The 22,784-nt window shown below is 41.6% G+C and overlaps 1 protein-coding gene across 1 annotated transcript; it reads left to right on the top strand.

Moving 5' to 3' along the window:
* The first annotated feature begins 337 nt into the window (after window positions 1–337).
* LOC143975610 (vomeronasal type-2 receptor 26-like) lies at window positions 338–17,347 on the top strand. Its single transcript, XM_077478088.1, has 2 exons — window positions 338–457; window positions 16,387–17,347. The coding sequence occupies exons 1-2, from the start codon at window positions 382–384 to the stop codon at window positions 17,289–17,291; spliced, it is 981 nt and encodes a 326-aa protein (XP_077334214.1). The 5' UTR covers window positions 338–381; the 3' UTR covers window positions 17,292–17,347.
* Window positions 17,348–22,784: the final 5,437 nt, after the last annotated feature.

Genomic DNA, 22,784 nt, shown 5'->3' on the forward strand with positions numbered 1-22,784 from the left:
TCTTCCCAGTGAGTGGCTGTGCAAGGGGAGGCATACGAGGACAAGTCTAGTCATTGGAGGAGCTCCCAGAACAGCTAGAGAACTGACCACTGTGTGTTCTCCTGTTTAGTGTTTTTTGAAAGCAGAGGGACTAGCAAGAACACCAACACATAAAGGAAGCAATACAAAGACAAAGAGAACCAGGCATTTTCTCATACAAGTACATGGTACAGCAGGCACATATCAGGTATATGAAGTGTTAGATTTATATATGCTGTTGTTCTTAGTTTGCATAATGTAGCTTCATTGCACCTGATGGACCTCTACAAAATAATAATAATATCTGACTTTTAGGTTCCGGTATCTCGATGCTCAGATCCCTGTTTACCTGGCAGCAGAAAAATGTTTGGATCTTCAATTTATGAATGTTGCTATGAGTGTGTCCCATGTCCAGAAGGAGAGATCTCCAACATTTCTGGTAAAATGTGTACTTTTTAGTAAGCTGCTTTTGGACTATGTAGAAGTTGCCATTATAGTTAAAGTGCACAGTGCCTTCCAAAAGTATTCATACCCCTTGACATTTTCCACATTTTGTCATGTTACAACCGAAAACATAAATTTATTTTATTGGGATTTTATGTGACAGACCAACACAAAGTGGCACCTAATTGTGAAGTGGAAGGAAAATGATAAATAGTTTTCAATTTTTTTTACAAATAAATATGTGAAAAGTGTGGGGTACATTTGTATAGTGCCCCTTGAGTCAATATTTTGTAGAACCACCTTTCATTGCAATTACAGCTACAAGTCTTTTTGGGGATGTCTTTACCAGCTTTGCACATATAGAGAGTGGGATTTGTGCCCATTCTTCTTTGCAAAATAGCTCAAGCTCTGTTGGATTGGCTGGAGAGCATCTGCAAACAGCAATTTTCAAGTCTTAATTAAAAAAATTAAGTGTAGCGCTAAAAAATGGTGAATGAAGATACAAAAGGTGACAAGTCCTTAATCGTATAATAAAAAAGTAGAAAGGGTAACAACAGTGACTATAGATCAAAAATAAATGTCCACTGGTATCTGTCCACTTTAGAGGGCCTTATCTTCCAGCACCAGTTTGCAATCACAGTGGCTCCTGCATCAAACTGCTACGACATACAGACAAGAGGATGGGTACTCTTACCATGAGTGGTGGACACATATACAATACAGCAATGCATTGTGTGAGCTTCAGAGGCTATGGTAGCCAAAGATGGTGAATGCCCAGCTTGATGGTATCCCCCAAGGTATGGATTGGATCCAAGTCCACTTCGGTCCGAATCCACGATTCCTGGCTGGCGGCTCCAAGGTGGATGGGCAACCAAAATCAATCTCTCAAAGGTTAATCCGAGGAAGTTCGTCAGATGCCAAACATGCGAGAGAAAAATATATGGAGGTGCTCCACATAGTATAGATCAACCAATGAAGGTTTATTGAAATTTTAAAAACACCATAAAAATAATGGTAAAACATAGAAAAATCACATGATAAATAAAAAGCAATATGGGAAGCAGAAAATGCTGGGCCTACGCGTTTTGACTGTAAAGTCTTCTACTGGGGCATAGCCTGACCCCCCCATATTGCCACTATATATAGACTACACAATAATGCAATATTGAATCATTGAAAAGGACTACTCCCATCATGGCTGTTCCAGAAATGACCCAATTCCACCCATCAACATTGTGTAAAATAGGGGGAGTGGCTTGCACGCTGAAGAAGATGGCTGCTTAAGCCTAGAGCTCTCCACAGCTGGCCGTTTAACAGCAAAATACAGGCAGGTATTCTCCTCTAAAAACATACCTAAATACTCTGCAGTACTCCTGGGACAGCAGGGGCAATAATGTCTCACAAAAGAGGACAAAAAGGGGACCAAAAAAGCTGTCATCATTTATATTTAAACAGAGCAGTGAGCTGACTAAAATCCAAGATGGCGCCGCCAGAGCTGTGAGGAAAAATAATAAAACTCACACAAACCTTTCTAATAGCCATCCACCTGAAATGCATGAGGAATTATCATCCTCATATTCTAATGGCTCCTCTCAACTATCCCCAACATCTCAGGGACCCGCAAAATCACGGATGAAGCTGGTTTCATCTTGTCAGGCAGCTGATACTGTGAACACAGCTCTGCATAGTGATAATGCTATGTCCTCATTACAGACATCTATAGCTGCTTTCCCAACATCAGGTCAGCCAGTACTAGATACCACAATGAAAGAAATGCTTGTGTCATTACAATCATCTATTATATCTAATCTATCCTCCATGATTCAGAAATTCTCTCTTGATATGAAACATATGGATGGTAGACTGCAATATATTGAAAACAAAATGGAGGAATGCAGTGAAACAGTGAATGAGCTAGAGGATGCATGTACAGAACAAAAGATGATTCCATGTGGGTCAAGATGAAATTGGAAGATCTCGAGGACCACTCACGTCGAAACAAAATTAAAATGAGAGGAATACCAGAGTCAGTTCTACCTATGGACTTACGTAACTATGCAAATACACTATTTTCTACATTATTGCCAGAATTATCGCCAATTGAACTTACAATCGATCATATTCATAGAATTCCCAAACCAAAACTACTGTTTTGGGAACTACTCTGCCACCACCATACTCAGATATACAATATATTATTCTCCGATCTCTCGCAATTTACACTACACATGAGAAGACAGCTCAAAACTGTAACAAAGGCATTATCTAATCATAAGATTACATACAAGATCACATAAGATCACATACAAATGGAGACATCCAGCCACTATCTTGACCACTTACAACGGGAAACATTTTGCTATATCTACCATTGAAGATAGCATGCAATTACTTCAAACATGGGGTATTATAGTTGATCTTCCACATTTACTCCTGCCTGTTAACTCATATGCATTACTGACATATACGGTCGGGCCTGATGCTCAATATCTTACTACTTGAACTTCACCCCCTATCTTGGTCAGCATTCCTTTGAGTGGATTACTGCTGACTCTTGGAAAATATTTTTTTCTTTACTCTTTTTTTTTTTACTTCTCTCTTTTTTTTGTTAATTCATTTTTTATTTTTTTTTCCTCTTGCAATATATATTGCCAAATAACTACTAATAGAATAATAACTTGTTTTTTCATAGATTTGGAAAAAAAAAATCGACATTGTTGTGTGCATGATTTAATAGTAACTGTGAACTGATCATATAACAAATACTTAGCCCTTGTACACACGGTCGGAGAATCAGTTGGAATGTGTCCTATCGGACCGTGTCGTCGAATAATCCGACTGTGTGTGGTCTGCATCGGACTGATTCCGTCGGAATATCCGTCTGACCCAATTTTCCAACATGTTGGAAATATTTCCCGACCAACTGGTTTGATCTGACATACTCCGATCATGTGTAGAGAATTTTGATCGGACCAAGTGCCACGCATGCTCAGATCAAATTCCTACATCAAAGCTATTGGCTACTAGCCTGAATGTAGTCCCATCGTAACGAAATTACGCCATCACGTTCTGAATGATCAGATTTTTCGACAACCTAGTCCGACCGTGTGTATACAACAGTTTCGGACAAGATCCGACGGACAAAATCCGACGGACAAAATCCGATGGATTTGGTTGTCGAAATCTCCGACCGTGTGTACTGGGGCTAAGATCTTTAGTTTAAGCGTTATAGAAACTAGAGAATATTCTTTTAGGAATATATAGAATTATAGTAACATCTAATTTTGATATACTGTATATTAATATGTCTTTCAAAATATTGTCCCTAAATGCAAGGGGACTGAATCACCGAGCGAAACGAACCTCTATGTGGAGGTCTGCCTTATCCTTTAATTGTGACATATTATGTGTTCAAGAGACACATTTTGCTAAAGATGCATCTCCCAAATGTCAACATAAACATTTTCCTCATATTTTTCAAACACAATTCTCCAAAAAAACAAAGAGGGGTGTTAATAGTTATTAGAGATACTATTACATTTCAATTAGATAATTGTATCACTGACCCTGAAGGTCGCTATATTTTTTTGATTTGTACCATTAACAATATTCAATACACCCTTGTATCTATTTATGCTCCGAATATGAGGCAAATGCATTTCATTAAAAATAACTATAGAGGAGGCGAAGAAAGTTCAAAAAGGACACCTCCTGATATGTGGAGATTTCAATTTGATTCCAAACAATGATATGGATTCGTCTGCTAAGTCCAAACGCTATGCTTCTCCCCTTGATAAGTTCATAACTTCGAGTGACTTATTTGATGTGTGTAGATGTGGACATGCTAATGAAAGGGATTACACATATTTGTCACCACGGCACAATAACTACTCCAGAATTGACTTATTCTTGACAGATAAATGGCTGCTTGACAAGATTTCACCCTCCCATATACATACGGCCACGTGGTCGGATCACGCTCCCATTAGCATGTCTATAACAACCACATCATCCCAACCAAATTCATATATATGGAGAGCTAATAACTATATTCTCCAAAATGAAAATTACTCCACAACACTCCAACAACAACTTACTGAATTCTTTTCAGTTAATTTGACATCTATATCTGACCCAATGATATTATGGAATGCTCATAAAGCTGTTATGAGAGGGATGTTTAACCACTTGGGATCCGCGCTATTGCCAAATGACGGCATTAGCGCGGACCTACTTTTCCGGGACTACGTCTATTGACGTCGTCCCGTGCACGAGCGGCCTGCGCGCCCCCTGAGGGGCGCACGCGGCGCGCTCTGTGATCGGCGAGTCCATGAGACTCGCCTGATCACCGATCTGTGCAAGGGGTCGATCCCGACCCCTTATCACGTGATCAGCTGTCAGCCAATGACAGCTGATCATGTGATAGAACGGAGCCGGTAATCTGCTATTATTCCTCCTCGCGCTGTCAGCGCGAGGAGAAAAAAAAAAGCCGATCACCGGCGGCCGTGATCGGGACATCAGTCCCGATCACGGCCAGTAATGTAAGCGCCCACCTGCCCCCTGCCAGTGCCCTCCTGCCCCCTGCAGTGCCACATTTAATAAAAGTAAGTGCCCCCATCAGTGCCACCCAGCAGTGCCCACAGTGCCACCCAGCAGTGCCCACAGTGCCACCCAGCAGTGAGACCCACAGTGCCACCCACAGTGCCCACAATCTGCCTCAAAGGTGCTACACCCCAGTGCCGCCCATCAGTGCCCAGCAGTGCCGCCCATCAGTGCCCAGCAGTGCCGCCCATCAGTGCCCAGCAGTGCCACCTATCAGAGCCACCTATCAGTGCCACCTATCAGTGGTACCCATCCGTGCCACCCATCCGTGCCACCCATCCGTGCCACCCATCCGTGCCATCTTATCTGTGCCCATCTTTGCCCATCAGTGCCGCCTTATCTGTGCCCATCGGTGCCGCCTTATCTGTGCCTATTAGTGCCGCCTTAACTATGCCTATCAGTGCCCACCAGTACAGCCTATCAGTGCCCACCAATGCAGCCTATCAGTGCCCACCAATGCAGCCCATCAGTGCCGACCAATGCAGCCTATCAGTGCCGCCTAATCAGCGCACTTCAATGAAGGAGAAAAATGACCCGTTTGCAAAATTTTAGAACAAACTATTAAAACATGATTTATTTTTATTTTATTTTTGCATCTTTTTTTGTTTGTTTAGCAAAAAATAAAACTCCGAGCTGTAACTAAATACCACCAAAAGAAAGCTCTATGTGTGGGAAAAAAATAATAAAAATGTCATTTGGGTACAGTGTTGTATGCCCGCGCAATTGTCATTCAAAGTGCATCAGCGCTGAAAGCTGAAAATTGGTCTGGGACTGAGGGGGGTTTAAGTGCCCAGTAAGCAAGTGGTTAAGCAATTAGGTTCTAAAGCTAAAAGAAAGAGAACTCAGAGAATGGTTGAACTTACTAAGGAGATAGCCAAAGCTGAGGAACACAATAAAAATGACCCTTCTCCTTTCATTAAAACACAAATTTTCCAGTTGCGTAATGAATTAAGAACCCTACTTCTAGAGACACATGAGAAATCCTATAAAAAATTCAGAGCTACCACTTATGCAACAGGGAACAAAGCGGGGAAAACAATGGCATTACGCATTAAAGGTTATCGATCTAAGACTAAAATTCCATTCCTCTACCATCCTCACACTAATGAAAAATTGCTTAAGCCTTCTTCAATACCTGAACCATTTAGCTCATATTATAATGATTTATATAACATTAAGAACGAAGGCGATAACCATCAACCTTCTCAGGAGGAGATTGACACCTTTTTGGAGAGTGTCAAACTTCCATCTATTTCCCCACAACAATTAGAATTTCTCGATTCTCCCTTTACTATCCCTGAAATTCTACAAACTATCCGTATTCTTCCTAACTTGAAATCACCTGGTCCAGATGGCTTTACAGGGGAATATTTAAAAAAAAATCAAAGTACTCTAGCACCTATACTATGTGACATTTATAATTTAGCAGCCAATTCTTCATCATTTCCCAATGAAATGCTGAATGCTCTTGTTGTAACTCTTCCAAAACCAGATAAGGAACCATCTTCACCTAATAATTTTAGACCAATTTCCTTACTCAATTTAGATGTTAAAATTTATGCAAAACTTAGAGCCAAAAGACGAGATAGTTTGTTACCCTCTCTTATCCATAGAGATCAATCAGGTTTCACCAAAGGAAGACAAGCATTGGATGATACTAGAAGAATGATAAATATAATACACCATGTAGAACCCAACAAATCGCCATCCCTGTTTCTGTCGCTTGACGCTAAAAAAGCGTTTGATAGAGTTCATTGGGGATACCTGTCATCAGTTCTGACTAAATTTGGCTTAACAGGTCAAATCAACAAAGCAATATTAGCCCTGTACTCTGTCCCCTCGGCTCGAGTGTATACTATGGATTATTTATCACCTCCATTCCCAATAACAAATGGTACACGACAAGGATGCCCCTTATCACTTCTAATTTTTAACCTTGTTATTGAACCCCTAGCTGGGAGTATTAGGTCCAACAAAAAAATTCTAGGAGTTACCATTGCTGAACAAGAACATAAAATCAATCTTTTTGCAGATGATGTTGTTCTTATGATTACTGATCCTGTGAAATCCTTACCGGAAATTCAGGAAACACTAAATATGTTCAGCAAAGTTTCTTAATACAGGCTTAACGTGAATAAATCTTGAATATTGAACTTGGGGATAGATGAAAATACTACTAAACATCTTAAATTAAAATTCCCTTATAAATGGACTGAAAGTACAATTAAATATTTGGGTATTCAATTATCAAATTCATGTAAAACACCGTTCCAATATAATTATATTCCACTTCGTAATGCATTACAAGAAAATCTCACTAAACTAGCATCCCATGAATTTTCATGGATGGGACGTTTGGCAGCATTTAAAATGCTTCACCTTCCACAAATTTTATACTTTTTTAAAAACTCTCCCGATTCCAATTTTGTTAAAATTTTTCCAATCCCTTCAGACTCTGTTTTGTAGATTCATCTGGCAGGGTAAAAAATCTAGATGTGCTCATTCAAACTTAGTGAAGAAACGTCAAGCTGGGGGAACAGGGTTTGTGGATTTCCAAGATTATTATTTAGCCTCGGTTCTCACACAGTCTAAGGAATGGTTTCTATCTCCTCCATCTACAATTTGGGGGAAGATGCAAACTGCTAAGATCCCAGGAAATTGAAACTGGTTGCCAGAGGTTACAGTGTGTCATTACCACTCACTGACTGGTTGCTAGAGGTTACAACACACATTACGGCTCACTGATTAGTTGCTAGAGGTTACAGCACATGGTTTCTACTGGTTGATTGGTTGCTAGAGATTACAGTACATCAATACTGTTCACTGATTGGTTGCTAGAAGTTACTGTACATCATTACTGCTTACTGATTGGTTGCTAGAGGTTACAGCACATTATCTCCTCACTGCCTGCACACCATGGACTGGAGAAGTGAAGGACCCACTAATAGACAGAAAACTCCTAGGGATCCTAGGACTCCTGGGATCAGTGGCAGTGCTGGGGGGAGGGTATGATCACTGACAATGCTGATTTTTTTTTTCCGACTACCAATATAAAGAGGAATTTCAGCACTGGCCACCAAAGTATTAGGGGTTTACACTGAGCACTAATGTAATAGATGCATTTACAGTAACCACCAATGTAAGGAGGGATTTACACTGACCAACAATGTAAGGGGGACCTTCAGGCTGGCCACTAGTGTGAATGAAAGGATTCTACACCAAGCACCAATGTAATGAGAGGATTTACACTGACCACCAATGTAACTGAGACATTTAGCCTGCGTTTACATTTCTTTGTGTTGGAAACGCATGCAAAATTGCTTTCCTGACACCACAGAAACATGCTGCCCTTTAGCAGATACACAGCAGTGCCATTAATTGTTAATGACACCCTCCCACATCTGCTGAGATGTGCCTTGGCACTGTGTGATTTTGAAAGTTTGGGACCTTCTTCCACATTTGAAGCACATAGAGAAGCTCATTGAAATGAATGGGTTCCCCTACACGTGACCTACATCTTTACCCACCCTGTCAGTACACCTTTGCCTCCTAAAACCCCTGCAAACCTCTGTACCCCAAACCTCTCCAATCCCCCTCCCCTTTAACTCTACCTGCCTCCTCTGCTCATCTTTGCATCCACCTTCCTTTTCTCCGTACATCCCCTCCTTACTCACCTGTGCACCTCAAACTGTAATTCCTTCTCTGCCTACCTCTGCACACCCCACACTACCCCCCCACACTAATTTGCTTACCTTTGCAGAACAGGCTGATGGTAGACTTAATGACCACAGTTGTGGGCAGCATTCAGTATAGGTGATGATGGATATGACCTCAGGGGGCATGGTATACACATGAATACTGCCTCTATTTACATATGAATGCTGCCGGTCCGCCACTATTTACACATGAATGCTGCCAATCCGCCACTATTTTCATATGAATGCCGGTATTTACATGTAAACACAGGGTCTGCAGGTGAGTCATCTGTACACAACAATAGAGCTGGGCAGCATTAGTAACATAACTTCACACTGAGAAATCAGGACACAGCACGGGACTAAAACCTCAAGGGATGAAGGAATTTAAACTTGGATAGTTGGCAAGTATGAGGCAGCTGCTCTGGGTTATGTTGTTATATTTACTCTATTCTATTTTATTCCTTTTCATTCTATTCTCCACTTTTTTATTCTATTATTTCATTTTCTTATCTACTCTTTTCTATTTTACACTATTTTATTATTTTCTATTCAAATTCAAATTTATTCTATTTGAAATCCGAAATTTAAAAAAAAATGGTTCACATTATGGGAAATGGTTATATTCAATTCTATTCAATTATTTTATTTTTTATTCTATTATTTTCTATTCTTTTATATTTTATTCAAATTTGAAAAAAAAACAGAGGAAACAATTATTTTATTATTTTCTATTCTATTATTTTCTATTCTATTCAAACTTGAATTCATTCTATTCAACTATAGTTTTTCGGAGGAACATTATATTGTTTCTATTTTATTCTATTCTATTTATTCCTCTCAAATTTATTCTATTTGAAATTCAAATTTCAGAAGATGGTTATCTTCTTTCTATTTTATTATTTTTATTTTATTTTTATTTTTTATTCTGTTCTATTCCATTCTATTATTTAATTTTCTATTATATTCCTTTATGTTATTTATTTATGTTGTTTAATTGAATTTAAATCGATTTAAATTTTCCAAATTCAATGAAACTGAACTCAATTAGACCAAATTTGGACAATTCTAATTGATTCGAATTAAATTCAAGTTTGAATCAAATTCCATTAAAATTCCATTGGAAATTAAATTTATTCAATTTTAAATTAGATTTTTGGAAGATGGTTTCTGTGTATCCTTTCTATTCCATTATATTCTATTGTTTTTTATTCTATTATATTCTTTTATTTTCTATTCTATTCTTTTGTTCTCATTCGGATTCAAATTTATTCTATTCAAAATTCAAAATTTGGAAACCTGTTATATTTTTATATTTATTTTATTCCTTTTTATTCTATTCTACTCTTTTATATTCTATTATTTTATTTTTCTATATACTCATTTCTATTTTATTCTATTCTTTTCTATTCATATTCAAATTTATTCTATTTGAAAATTTAATTTTGTAAAATTGTTCAAATTGTGGGAAATGATTATATTCTATTGTTTTGATTTTTGTTTTTAATTCTATTCAATTATTTTATTTTACATAATTACATTTCTATTGTATTATTTTCTATTCTATTCTTTTCTATTCAAATTTTAATTCATTTTTGCATAGATTAATTTCCCTGGAGTAAAAATCTCTCTCCTCCAACTTGTTAAATCATCTAGAGAAAGAGGACAGGGACCAGAAATATAAGAAGCAGAAAAAGTATTAAAGGGATGTAGGGGACTATAAAAATGGTAAAGTTTTTGGTTGGCAAAAACTTATGAATACCTCCCCTCCAATGGACATGACTCCCCCTGTAGGTACAGAGTCTATATTTCCTTCCTGCTCTGTGTCGGTACAGGAAGGTCTAAAACTGTTACTGTCCTACAGTGAAGTATTCCAAGGAAGGAATGATTTATATAGTAATGATTCCCAAGGTTCACAACCAATGGTACGTTATTACAATCCCCATACCCCGAAAAACTCTACAAGAGGTAGGGGTAACCATCAGGGAAAGAAGGAAGGAAGAGGCCAATTTAAGGGTAATTCTTTTAACTATGGCACTTATCCCTAACGTGAATACGATAACCAACTCTATTATCCCTCTCCATCAAGGGATCGGGATCAAACCCCAATATTACAATGCACCTCCGGGCTCCACTTATAATAGGTTTTCTCCACTTAGGGACACGCGTGTTTTTTAACACACGAGAAACAATTATGGGCCATGCACCTATACACAAATATGGGCCATACCCCATATACCTATGTGAATTAGGGTTTTCACGAGGGCCCACACACAACAGAAAAAACAAGTCCAGACCCAAGAGAGGGTGCAGAAGAAGGGCAAGGTGTTTTCAATCTGAGCACTAAATCATTGACTCAGGAAGAGATATCGGTCTTGGATAAAGGCCTTAAATATGCGCCACCAAAAAAATTTAACAACTTTAACACTTTCATTGATGTTCACAAGTTCATACATAAAATTAATATTCAGCGACACTTAGTATCAAATCCTTTTCAAATTAACTACCAGGCTGGGACATCAGGGACTGTCCATTCCGGACTGTCTAATCCATCCCTTTTCATTCCCCCTGTTCCAGTGGCACCAGCTGTCAAGATCTTTAAAGATCATGTGCTTAAAGATTTGGCCAAACTTCTTGAGAAACCTATTCGCCGTCAGCCTGTTTGGGACGTGGGACTCAGATCCTTGTGTGACCGGAAGGATCTGGCCATACGTCCGGCTGATAAGGGTGGTGGTATTGTCATTTTAAATAAAAAACAATATGAATTGGAAATGTACAGAATCCTCAGTGAACCAGGTACATATAAAGAATTGCCTAATAACCCTACCAGTTCATACAAAAGACAATTGGTTGATCTTATCACCAAAGATCATGACCTTAATATAAAAAAAAAAACACCTTTTTGATACCTACAGCCCCACAAATACCCACCATATATTACTTAACCAAAATCCATAAAGACCCGGTGAAACCCCCTGGATGACCTATAGTGAGTGCCATAAATTCGGTCACATCACACAAAGGCCGATATGTAGATTTCTATCTACAGCCCTTGGTTAGAAAAACTCCATCATATTTGAAGGACACAGGCTCCACTATTAGACTATTAGAGAGGTACGGGATAACTACATCATAGCCACAGCAGATGTGGCGTCTTTATACACTTGCATACCGCATGAGAGGGGCATAGAGGCTGCCCACCATTTTTTGGGTCACGAACACTCTCTGGCGCCCTTTCAATGCGAATATTTGATTGAGCTTCTGGAATTTTCCACTAAACAGTTATTTTTGGTTTAATGAACGTTACAATCTCCAACAAAGGGGGATAGCAATAGGGGCCAAATTTGCTCCGAGCCTTGCTAATCTTTTCATGGCTAATTGGGAGGAGGATGTCGTCTATGCCCAACAGAACCCATCATTGGTTCTTTGAGCTACGTACATAGACGACATCCTCCTCCTATGGAGTGGCACTCCAGATTCTCTTGGAACGTTTTTTTGAATATCCCAATTCCAATGACAGGTGCATTACATTGTCATATGAGGCCAATACGAGTAAGATATACTTTCTGGATTTGGAAATAGAGATGGTTGATAATCATTTTAGGTTTTAAACGTATTTTAAACCCACATACCGTAACAGTTTCATCCCTATAGACAGTTGCCACCACAAATTGTGGCTGAGCTCGGTCCCACATAGTCAGTTTCTCAGGCTCCGCCGAAACTGTACTGATACGGACACATTCAACACACAGGCTAATATTTTGAGACAGCGATTCCTAGATAAGGGGTATGACAATAAGTCCCTAGACTCTGAAATTCAGAGAGTCACCAATTTGGACAGGAAGTCTCTACTTGTAGTTAAACCTAAGCAAGAACCTAATGTGAATTTTAAATGGGCCATGTTGACAACATTTTCAACACAATATAAACAAATTAAAACTATTGTTAACAGACACTGGGATGTTCTTAAAAATTACACCATTCTTGGTACATCATTACTGGAGCAGGCCAAGATTAATTTTAAGGGAGCACCCTCCCTGCAAAACCGCATAACACCAAACATTGTGAATCCGCCCTTTTTTTTTCATGATTTAATAGGCTATTTTCCGTGTGAGAAATGTGTGGTGTGCCAACAAAACACTTTGGGGAGATGTAAGACCTTAGAATTTACATCAACAGTAACCAAGAAGAAATACAAGATCAAACCATTTTGCACTTGCAGCACTAAATATGTTGTATACCTGATAACCTGCCCTTGTGGCAAACAATACATTGGCTGTACAATCAGGATGTTTTTTAGTGAGAGTGGACGAACACATTGCCCTCATTAAAAGTAGGGATTCTAAGCACACTGTCCCCAGACACTGCAAAGAGTTTCATAACAGTAATCCATCGGGTTCACAATTTCTTGCTATAGATAAGTATGTCCCTCCGTGGCATGGGGGTGTTATGACCAGAGGTGTGTCTCGTTTAGAGACATTTTAGATCTATGAGCTCCAGTCCCACTCCCCTTTCAGAATGAATGTGGAGTGGGACATCAACGCCTTTATTAATGAATCATAGGAGATTCAATTGGCATTGCTATTTTCATCAATTAATCACTAAGGATTTTTCCTTTTAAGTTTATTTTATTTTATTTTTATGTTTATTTTCATAAGCTATCATATATAATATATTGGTGGGTATTCATGTATTGGGTCAATCTATATATTTTTCTTTTTTTTTTAGTCATCTGATTTGTATTTAACGATGATATGTGCATTTAACTTCTAAGTCTGTGTATATGTGACCATTGTGGTAGGTGTATTGTGGTTGGGCCCCTTTAAGAGAATCTATCTCGAACTATCAAGTTTGTTTTTTTGACATGTAGCATGTTGGGCCCTTTACTTGCGGTGCATAAAAATTAATGAACTGTATTTTAGCATTACTATAAAGTTTAAAGAAAAAAAGTACAAAGTGTTATGTGTGTGAGCCCTAAAGGTATGTGTGTGTGTGTGTGTGTGTGTGTGTGTGTGTGTGTGGGGGGGGGGGGGGGGGCAATGTGCACAGGAGGCTGCGATGTGGAGGATATCATGTGGAGTCATAGCACCAATATGACACTCAGACCTCCGCTGGAAGAATTTTTTTCCAACCGGACCCCCCATGAATTTTAATTCAGTACCCCTGATATAAAGTAGAACAGCTAATGGCCAGTGAAGAGGGGTTTGGATGGGTTTGGGTGGCCATCGGGGGGCTGGCTGGGGGGGGGGGACCTGTCATCTACACTGCCCATCACCTCACTTCATAGTGCGCAACCCTGCTCAGCCTCAGCGCCACTGCATTGCTGAAAGGCAGTCATTGGCTATGCAGTAAGGATGAGCCGAACACCCCTCGGTTCGGTTCGCACCAGAACCTGCGAACAGACCTAAAATAGACCTAAACTTCGTGTGAACTTTAGAACCCTATTAAAGTCTATGGGACTCGAACTTTCAAAATTTAAAGTGCTAATTTTAAAGGCTAATATGCAAGGGTACATGTATCAATGCAAAAAAAAGTTTAAAAAACGGCAGTTATTTTGGGAGCACTGATTTTAATAATGCTTAAAGTGAAACAATAAAAGTGTAATATTCCTCTAAATTTTGTACCTGGGGGGTGTGTATAGTATGCATGTAAAGGGGCACATGTTTCACTTGCTTACAACTGTCCCTGCACAAAGTGTAATTTCTGCAGGAAAAAAAGTCATTTAAAATCACTCGTGGCTATAATGAATTGTCGGCTCCCCATAATACAAAAAAAGGTTCCAAATTCAATTACCCTTCAGGTCTGGTATGGATATTAAGGGGAACCCCACGTCAAATAAAAAAAAAATGATGTGGGGTTCCCCCTAAATATCCATACCAGACCAGACCCCCTATCCGAGCACACATCCTGGCAGGCCACAGGAAAGGAGGGGGGGCGAGAGAGCGCACCCCTCCTGAACTGTACCAGGCCACATGCCCTCAACATTGGGAGGATCCTTTGGGGGTCTGTGACCCCTCAAAGCACCTAGTCCCCATGTTGATGAGGACAAGGGCCTCATCCCCACAACCCTGGCCAGTGGTTGTGGGGGTCTGTGGGCAGGGGGCTTATCAGAATCTTGAAGCCCCCTTTACTTCAGAGGGGGGCGGGATCACCCACATTTCATTTGGGAAGCCAGGCTTCCCCCCGCATCAGAGGGGTCAGGGGTCAGATGACAGGTGGCCCCACCCTCCTCATATAAGAAATGATAGGCTGCCGGGATCCCTGCAATGTCTCTGCCAGTGGAGACAGAGGATGGATGGACTGCACTGCGCTGGACTGGAGGGAGAGATCACCCATCGCTGGATCAGATCAGCCATCGCTGGACCCCAGAGAGATGATCATGCATCGCTGGATACCAAGAGTGTTTATTTTTTATTTTTAATAAAGGACTTTTTCAAAAGTGTGTTTGTCTTTTTTAACATTAATTTACACTTTCTTTGTGTACTTTTGTACCCCCTTACCATTTCAAACAGGGGGTGCCGGGATCTGGGGGTCCCCTTGTTAAAGCGGGCTTCTAGATTCTGATAAGCCCCCTGCCCGCAGACCCCGACAACCATCGGCCAGGGTTGTGGGGACCACAGATCACAGACTCCCAAAGCATCCTCCCAATGTTGAGGGCATGTGGCCTGGTACGGTTCAGGAGGGGGGCCACTCTCTCGTCCCCCCTCTTTTCCTGCAGCCTGCCAGGTTGCATCTCAGATAAAGGGTCTGGTATGGATATTTAGGGGGAACCCCACGTCATTTTTTTTTTCAATTTGATGCGGGGTTGCCCTTAAGATCCATACCAGACCTGAAGGGCCTGGTAATTTAATTTGGGGGAACCCCATGCTTCTTTTTTTTATCAATGACTTTCAATGACTGTTCTCTGTATTACGGGCAGCCGACAATTCATTATAGCCGCGAGTGATTTTCAATGACTTTTTTTCCTGCAGAAATGACACTTTGTGCAGGGACAGTTCTAAGCACAGGAAACATGTGCCCCTTTACAGGCATACTATAGACACCCCCCCCCCCCGGTACGAAATTTAAAGGAATATTACACTCTTATTGTTTCACTTTAAGCATTATTAAAATCACTGCTCCCGAAAAAACTGCCATTTTGAAAACTTTTTTTGCATTGATCCATGTCCCCTGGGGCAGGGCCCAGGTCCCCAAACACTTTTTAGGACAGTAACTTGCATATTAGCCTTTAAAATTAGCACTTTAGATTGCTCCCATAGACTTGTACAGGGTGTTCCACGGCTTTTCAAATTTGCCACAAACACCCCAAACTGTTCACTGTTTGCCGAACAGGCAATGTTTGACTTAAACTTGAAGCTCATCCCTACTGTGCAGCAATACCTGTTCCTGAAATTCCAGCCAATGAGGCTGTAGCACTGTTCCTGCATTATCTACCTATCTATCTACCTGTCTATCTATCTAATTTGAAATACATTTCTTCAATATAAGGGCATTCGTTTATTTTATTTTACTCTCCCACAATGAACTGTTGAAAATCCAGCTGCTAGCGGTAAGGCAAGGATATTTTTTTTTTAACTCAGAAACTTTGGCACAGAAGCTCATTGTGTTTGTATTTTCCTTCCTACAGACAGTGAAAACTGCATGAAATGTCCTGATGATGAATGGCCAAATGAGAAGAAGGATCGATGTGTTCTAAAACTGTTGGAATTTCTCTCATACACTGATGATACAATTGTTGCAGTATTTTCATCTGTCTCCATCCTCTGTTGTCTTCTGACTGGTTTAATATTGGGGGTATTTATACATTACCAGGACACCCCCATTGTTAAAGCTAATAACCGGAACCTGAGCTATCTTCTCCTGGTCTCCATCATGTTGAGCTTCCTCTGTGTCTTCTTGTTCCTCGGACGTCCAGTAGATGTAACCTGCATGCTGCGTGTGACCTCTTTCGGTGTCATCTTCTCAGTTGCTGTCTCTTCTCTACTTGCCAAAAGTATTATGGTGTGTGTTGCTTTTAAAGCCACCAAACCTGGAAGTCCTTGGAGGAAATGGATGGGAGCCAAGCTGCCCAATTTTATCATTTGCATGTTTTCACTGCTTCAAGTAATAATCTGTGTTTCTTGGTTATCCATTTCTCCTCCATTCCAGGATAAAGACACTCACTCTTATCAGGGAAAGATCATCATTCAGTGTAATGAGGGTTCAGTTATTGGCTTCTACTCTGTCCTGGGATATATGGGGCTTCTGGCAGCTGTGAGTTTTATTATAGCTTTTTTAGCCAAAACATTGCCAGACAGTTTTAATGAGGCCAAGTACATCACCTTCAGCATGCTGGTGTTCTGCAGTGTCTGGATTGCCATGATCCCGGCCTATCTGAGCACTAAAGGGAAAGACATGGTGTCTGTTGAGATTTTTGCTATATTGGCATCAAGCTTTGTACTTCTTGGCTGTATATTTTTCCCAAAATGCTACATAATTCTGTTCAAGCCTGACCTGAATACAAAAACAGGTTTGCTTGAAAATAAAGGATAATATATATTTTTTAATATATGACGACCCTTGGAAATAGAAATATTATCTATAATATATAGAGCTAACATTATAGTTATATATATATATATATATATATATATATATATATATATCATTGTAAATTGTAGTATTTTACTAATGTATTAGGAAGAGAATGAATACTGTTAAAGTTTAAAGTTTAATTATTAATATTTACTCTTCCAATGGGCAGTTAGTATAATTTTTGGTTTTCTTGAAGAGCTTTGGATACCACTGGTATTCAACACTGTTGATTTGTTGCGGACCTTGTCCCCTGCTTGTTGTAATGGTTCCTACCACTGGCCTACTACAGAACAAAGTAATCACTTAGCAAGGAGGAACCACTGTGATCAGAGGGCAGCATAGTTTCCAAATGATCCTAAAGTATGGCACCAGTACCACCCATATCTTCAAGAGAGAAAAGATTTCATTCACTGCATTACAGAACCTTCCATTAAATATATACTTTTATAAACTCTAAAGTATTTTGGACAGGGTTGGTTCAAATATATTGCATGTAGATGTCTAAATAAACAAGTACATTTTGCCTGGTGCATTCTAAAATATTTCTCTAAAACAAATTAAATTTGATGAGAGCATGTTTACAGTAAGTTCACATTTTAATTGATATGTTTACTTCATGTCAAATAATGCAGTATTTTGTTGTAGTGTCCTTTGCACAGTGTGCACCTAAAGCTTTACCTGAATACAATTGCCGTGTTCTCATACTAATAATACTACAGGCAGGCAGTTTATTCTGCTAGCTGCAGTATAATCAGTATATAGATACGTCCCAGCTTTGTGCAGCTACATCTCCCTGGTTCTCCCTGCAGGCCATTAGTATTTCTGGAAGGCCAACAAGGAGAGGCAGACAGTCATGAGCCCATAAAAGAGGGCAAGCAAGCTAATTTTTAATGTCTTTATATTGTTTTTAATGCTCTTTAACAGCTTATGGACCAGCCAGTGCAGTTTTACTGCGGCTGGTTGGCTCCCCTGGACAAAATGATGTTATCTTATGTCGCTTTGACTTTTGGCCACTAGAGAGACGCACGCTCTGCCGGAGGCACGCCGCCAGAGCCGATGTGAGTGCCCCGGTGGGCGCGATGACAGCTGGGCACCTGCAATCGCTCTTGACAGAGCGAGAACCAGGGTCTGTGTGTGCACACAGATCCTGGTTCTCTCATGGGAGAGGAGGCTGATCGTGTGTTCATACTGATTATAAACACCGATCTGTCATCTCTCCTAGTCAGTTCCTTCCCCCCACAGTTAGAACACACACCTAGGGAACACAGTTAACCCCTTGACCGCTCCCTAGTGTTAATCCGTTCACTGCCAGTGACATTTATACAGTAATCCGTGCATGTTTATAGCACTGATCACTGTGTAATTGTCACTGGTCCCAAAAATGTGTCAAAAATGTCTGATGTGTCCGCCGCAAAATCGTGGTCCCAATAAAAATTTCTGATTACTGCCATTACTAGTAAAAAAAAAATAATAAAAATGCTAAAAATCTATTCCCTATTTTGTAGACGCTAGAATGTTTGCGCAAGTCAATCAATATACGCTTATCACAATTTTTTTTGTTACCAAAAATATTTAGAAGAATACATATCGGCCTAAACTGAGGAAAAAAATTACTTAAAAAAAAAATTGGGATATTTATTATAGTAAAAATACCAACAAAAGAAAGCTCTATCTGTGGGAAAAAAGGACGTCAATTTTGTTTGGGTACAGCAGCACATGACCGCGCAATTGTCAGTTAAAGCGACGCAGTGCTGAATCGCAAAAAATGGCCTGGTCATTGAGCAGCCAAATCTTCCGGGGCTGAAGTGGTTAAATACATTTGTATATATTTATTTCTACCTTTGTTGTTGTATCTTTGCACCTTTAAAATCCTAAACCAGTTGATCCTTATTACAAACAAAGGGGAAAAAGAAACCCCAAGTCTCCAAAAGAGGAGCCTGGATTAGGAGATGTTTGATTGTCACACAATACCCAAGATAGAAATGATGGTTAAAAAGAAACAATAAATCTTTATTATTATATATAAGAGAGAAGAGCCGGCAACTCCAAAGTTCTTTTTGAAAAAACGCATTGGCTACATATGAGCATTAAAAAGCAAACAGTTGACGCGTTTCAGCATGAGTGTTAAGGTCCTCAGGTGGTGAGTCTGACTTGGTGGAAGGGGACCGCTCTTACGGCTCTGGTTCTGGTCTCTCTGAAATGGGAACAGGGAGACCGGAGCACAGCGGGGTAGGAGAGTCCAGCCAGGTACAGTAGCAGGTACCGGATAGGAGAGGATCCTCAGGAGCAGGAACTCACAGTGGCAGGCAGGCAGCTGGGAGAAGACTGCAGGCAGGATGGCGGGCTCTTCAGGATGCAAGGTACAGATGCAGGAGCAAGCAGGAACTGGCAGAGGTGTCAGGTGCAAGCAGGGGTTCGGCAACAGGTAGACAGTCCAAGAGAGGTCAAACAAGCCGGGGTCGGAGCAGGAGAGGTCAGCAGAGTCAGACGGAGCCAGGTCAGGTATCAGGTAGGTAGCAGATGAATCAACAGGTTTCTTCAGGCACAAGCTGCAGACGAACAGCACAGAACGACTGCAGCTGCTCCTTTAAAAAGGGCCACTGGCGCCAATAGCACTAACGCGCACTCGTGCGTGCGTATGCCGTGCGCACATCCGAACGACGTGCACCCGCTCGTGCTTGGAGACGCGCGTGCCCACGACGACCCACGGGACGAACGCGCGTGCGCGAACGGACACCCGATCGTGCAGAACGGGCGGATTCCTGACATTGCCCCCCCACAAGGGGCAACCTCCGGGTGCCCCTAACGACTCTCTTCTCAGGGTGTGCAGTAAAAAAGGCCTGAATTAGTCTATCTGCATGTAAGTTGGCAGCAGGTTCTCAGGAGTTATTCTCTGGACCATAACCCTTCCATTTAATTAAAAACTGACCTTGTCCATGACGTCTTCTAAAATCCAGAATGGCCTCCACTTCATATTCCTCATTGCCGTCGATCAACACAGGATCAGGAGGACCTGTTCCTCTACCGGGAAAAGGATCAGGTACAGCAGGCTTAAGCAGAGCTACATGGAAGACCGGGTGGATTTTCATGGAAACAGGCAAAGACAGTTCATAGGATACTTCATTGATCCTCCTTTTAACTGGAAACGGACCCAGAAATTTGGGTGCCAACTTTTTAGAAGGGCAGGCTAATTTCAAATTAGAAGTGGAAAGCCATACCTGGTCCCCGACTTGAAGAATCAGTTCTCCCCTTCTTCCCCGATCGAAGTTTCTCTTGCTATCCGCCTGAGCCTTGGCTATGGTCTCTTGGAGGATTTGGTTGTTCCGCTGCAGAAAAGATACGGTGTCCTGTACCGCTGGAACGTGGGATTCTGAAAGAATATCAGGGAGAAAGGACAGGTTAAAACCAAAATTAGCAAAAAACGGGGATTGGCCGGTGGTAGCATGGCTGGCATTGTTATAGGCGAACTCCGCCAAAGGTAAGAGGGAAACCCAATCGTCCTGGACAAAGGATGAAAAGCACCTAATGTATTGTTCAAGGGTTTGATTGGTGCGTTCCGTTTGTCCGTTGGTCTGCGGGTGGTAGGCAGAGGACAAGGCCAATTCTATTTTCAGGGCTTCACATAAGGCTCTCCAGAAACGAGAGGTGAATTGCACCCCTCTATCAGAAACAATATTGGAAGGTACCCCGTGAAGCCTGACTATCTCCTTGATGAAGATATGAGCCGTCTCCGATGCGGTGGGTGTTCCCTTCAAGGGTAGGAAATGGGCCATCTTAGACAAATGGTCACAGATCACAAAGATGGCTGTACAGTTCTCAGAAGGGGGAAGTTCCACAATGAAGTCCATCGTAATCATCCGCCAGGGGCGGTCGGGCACGGGAAGTGGTTTAAGCAGACCCCAGGCCCGGTTTCTGGGGACCTTATTCCGGCTACACACAGGGCAGGAATTCACATATTTCTTGCAGTACTCCCTCATGCCTGGCCACCAGAAGGAGCGCTGTACCAGCTCCAGAGTCTTGCGGACACCGAAGTGCCCGGCGAGAGGGTGATCGTGGAGGAGGCCCAAGACCTTTATTCGGACGTCTTCCGGGACAAAGATTAGATTGTCCTTCCAAAGCAGACCTTCTCTGGAAATAAGCGTAACTCCTGGAGGACTGAAGGACACGAGGGAAGCTCTCTTTAACAGAGACAGGAGGTCCGGGTGGACGAGCAGAAAGGTGTTGGCTGGGAGGATGGTATCAGGGGGTGCGATGTCCTTGGAGCTATCGAACATGCGGGAAAGCGCATCTGGCTTTATGTTTCTTGACCCGGGGCGGTAGGTAATATGAAAGCTGAACCGGGAGAAGAAGAGGGCCCAACGGGCCTGCCGAGGTTTCAGACGTTTGGCGGTACGGAGGTACTCAAGGTTCTTATGGTCTGTGTAGATAAGTATGGGATGTACCGCCCCTTCCAGTAGGTATCTCCACTCCTCCAACGCAGACTTGATGGCGAGTAGCTCTCGGTCCCCCACATCATAATTTCTCTCTGCCGGAGAAAGTTTACGGGAAAAGAACCCCACGGGGTGCATCAGGTCATCTTTACCTTGACGTTGGGACACCACCGCCCCTACTGCTACCTCAGACGCATCCACCTCCAGGATAAAGGGTCTTGATGGATCCGGGTGCCTGAGAACGGGGGCAGAGGTGAACAGATTCTTGAGTCTCTGGAAGGAGGCCTGCGCTTCGGGTCCCCAATGAAAGCGTATATTCTGTTTGGTGAGCTGAGTAATGGGAGCGATGATGGCCGAGAACCCCTTTATGAATCTCCTATAAAAATTAGCGAAAGCCACAAAGCGCTGGATTCCCTTCTTATCAGTGGGAGCTGGCCATTCGAGAACAGCAGAAACCTTTTGCGGGTCCATCTTGATGCCTGCTGGAGAGATTTCTAGGCCGAGAAATTGGATACACTGCTGCTCAAATTTACATTTCTCGGCCTTAGCATAAAGTCCGTGTTGCCGGAGCCGGAGCAGCACTCTGCTGACATGCCCACGATGCTGTTCTAGGGACCCGGAAAAGATCAGAATATCGTCCAGGTAAACAATGACGAAGATGTCCAGAAAGTCTCGGAAAACATCATTAATCAGGTACTGGAAAGTGGCCGGGGCATTGCAAAGTCCGAAGGGCATTACTAAGTACTCGTAATGCCCAAAACGAGTCCGAAATGCAGTTTTCCACTCGTCGCCTGCTCGTATTCTGACCAGATTGTAAGCTCCCCGCAAGTCCAACTTAGTAAAAATAGAAGCAGACCTTAATTTTTGAAAAAGCTCCGGAATCAGTGGTAAGGGATAACGGTTCTTAATCGTGATCCGATTTAACTCCCGGTAGTCCACACAGGGCCGAAGGGTCTGATCCTTCTTTGTAACAAAGAATATTCCGGCACCGGCAGGAGATGTGGAATGGCGGATGAACCCC

This window comes from Lithobates pipiens, unplaced genomic scaffold, assembly GCF_037356315.1.
Source record: "Lithobates pipiens isolate NorthernLeopardFrog02 unplaced genomic scaffold, aLitPip1_a1.2 Scaffold_13, whole genome shotgun sequence".
Taxonomy (NCBI): Eukaryota; Metazoa; Chordata; class Amphibia; order Anura; family Ranidae; genus Lithobates; species Lithobates pipiens.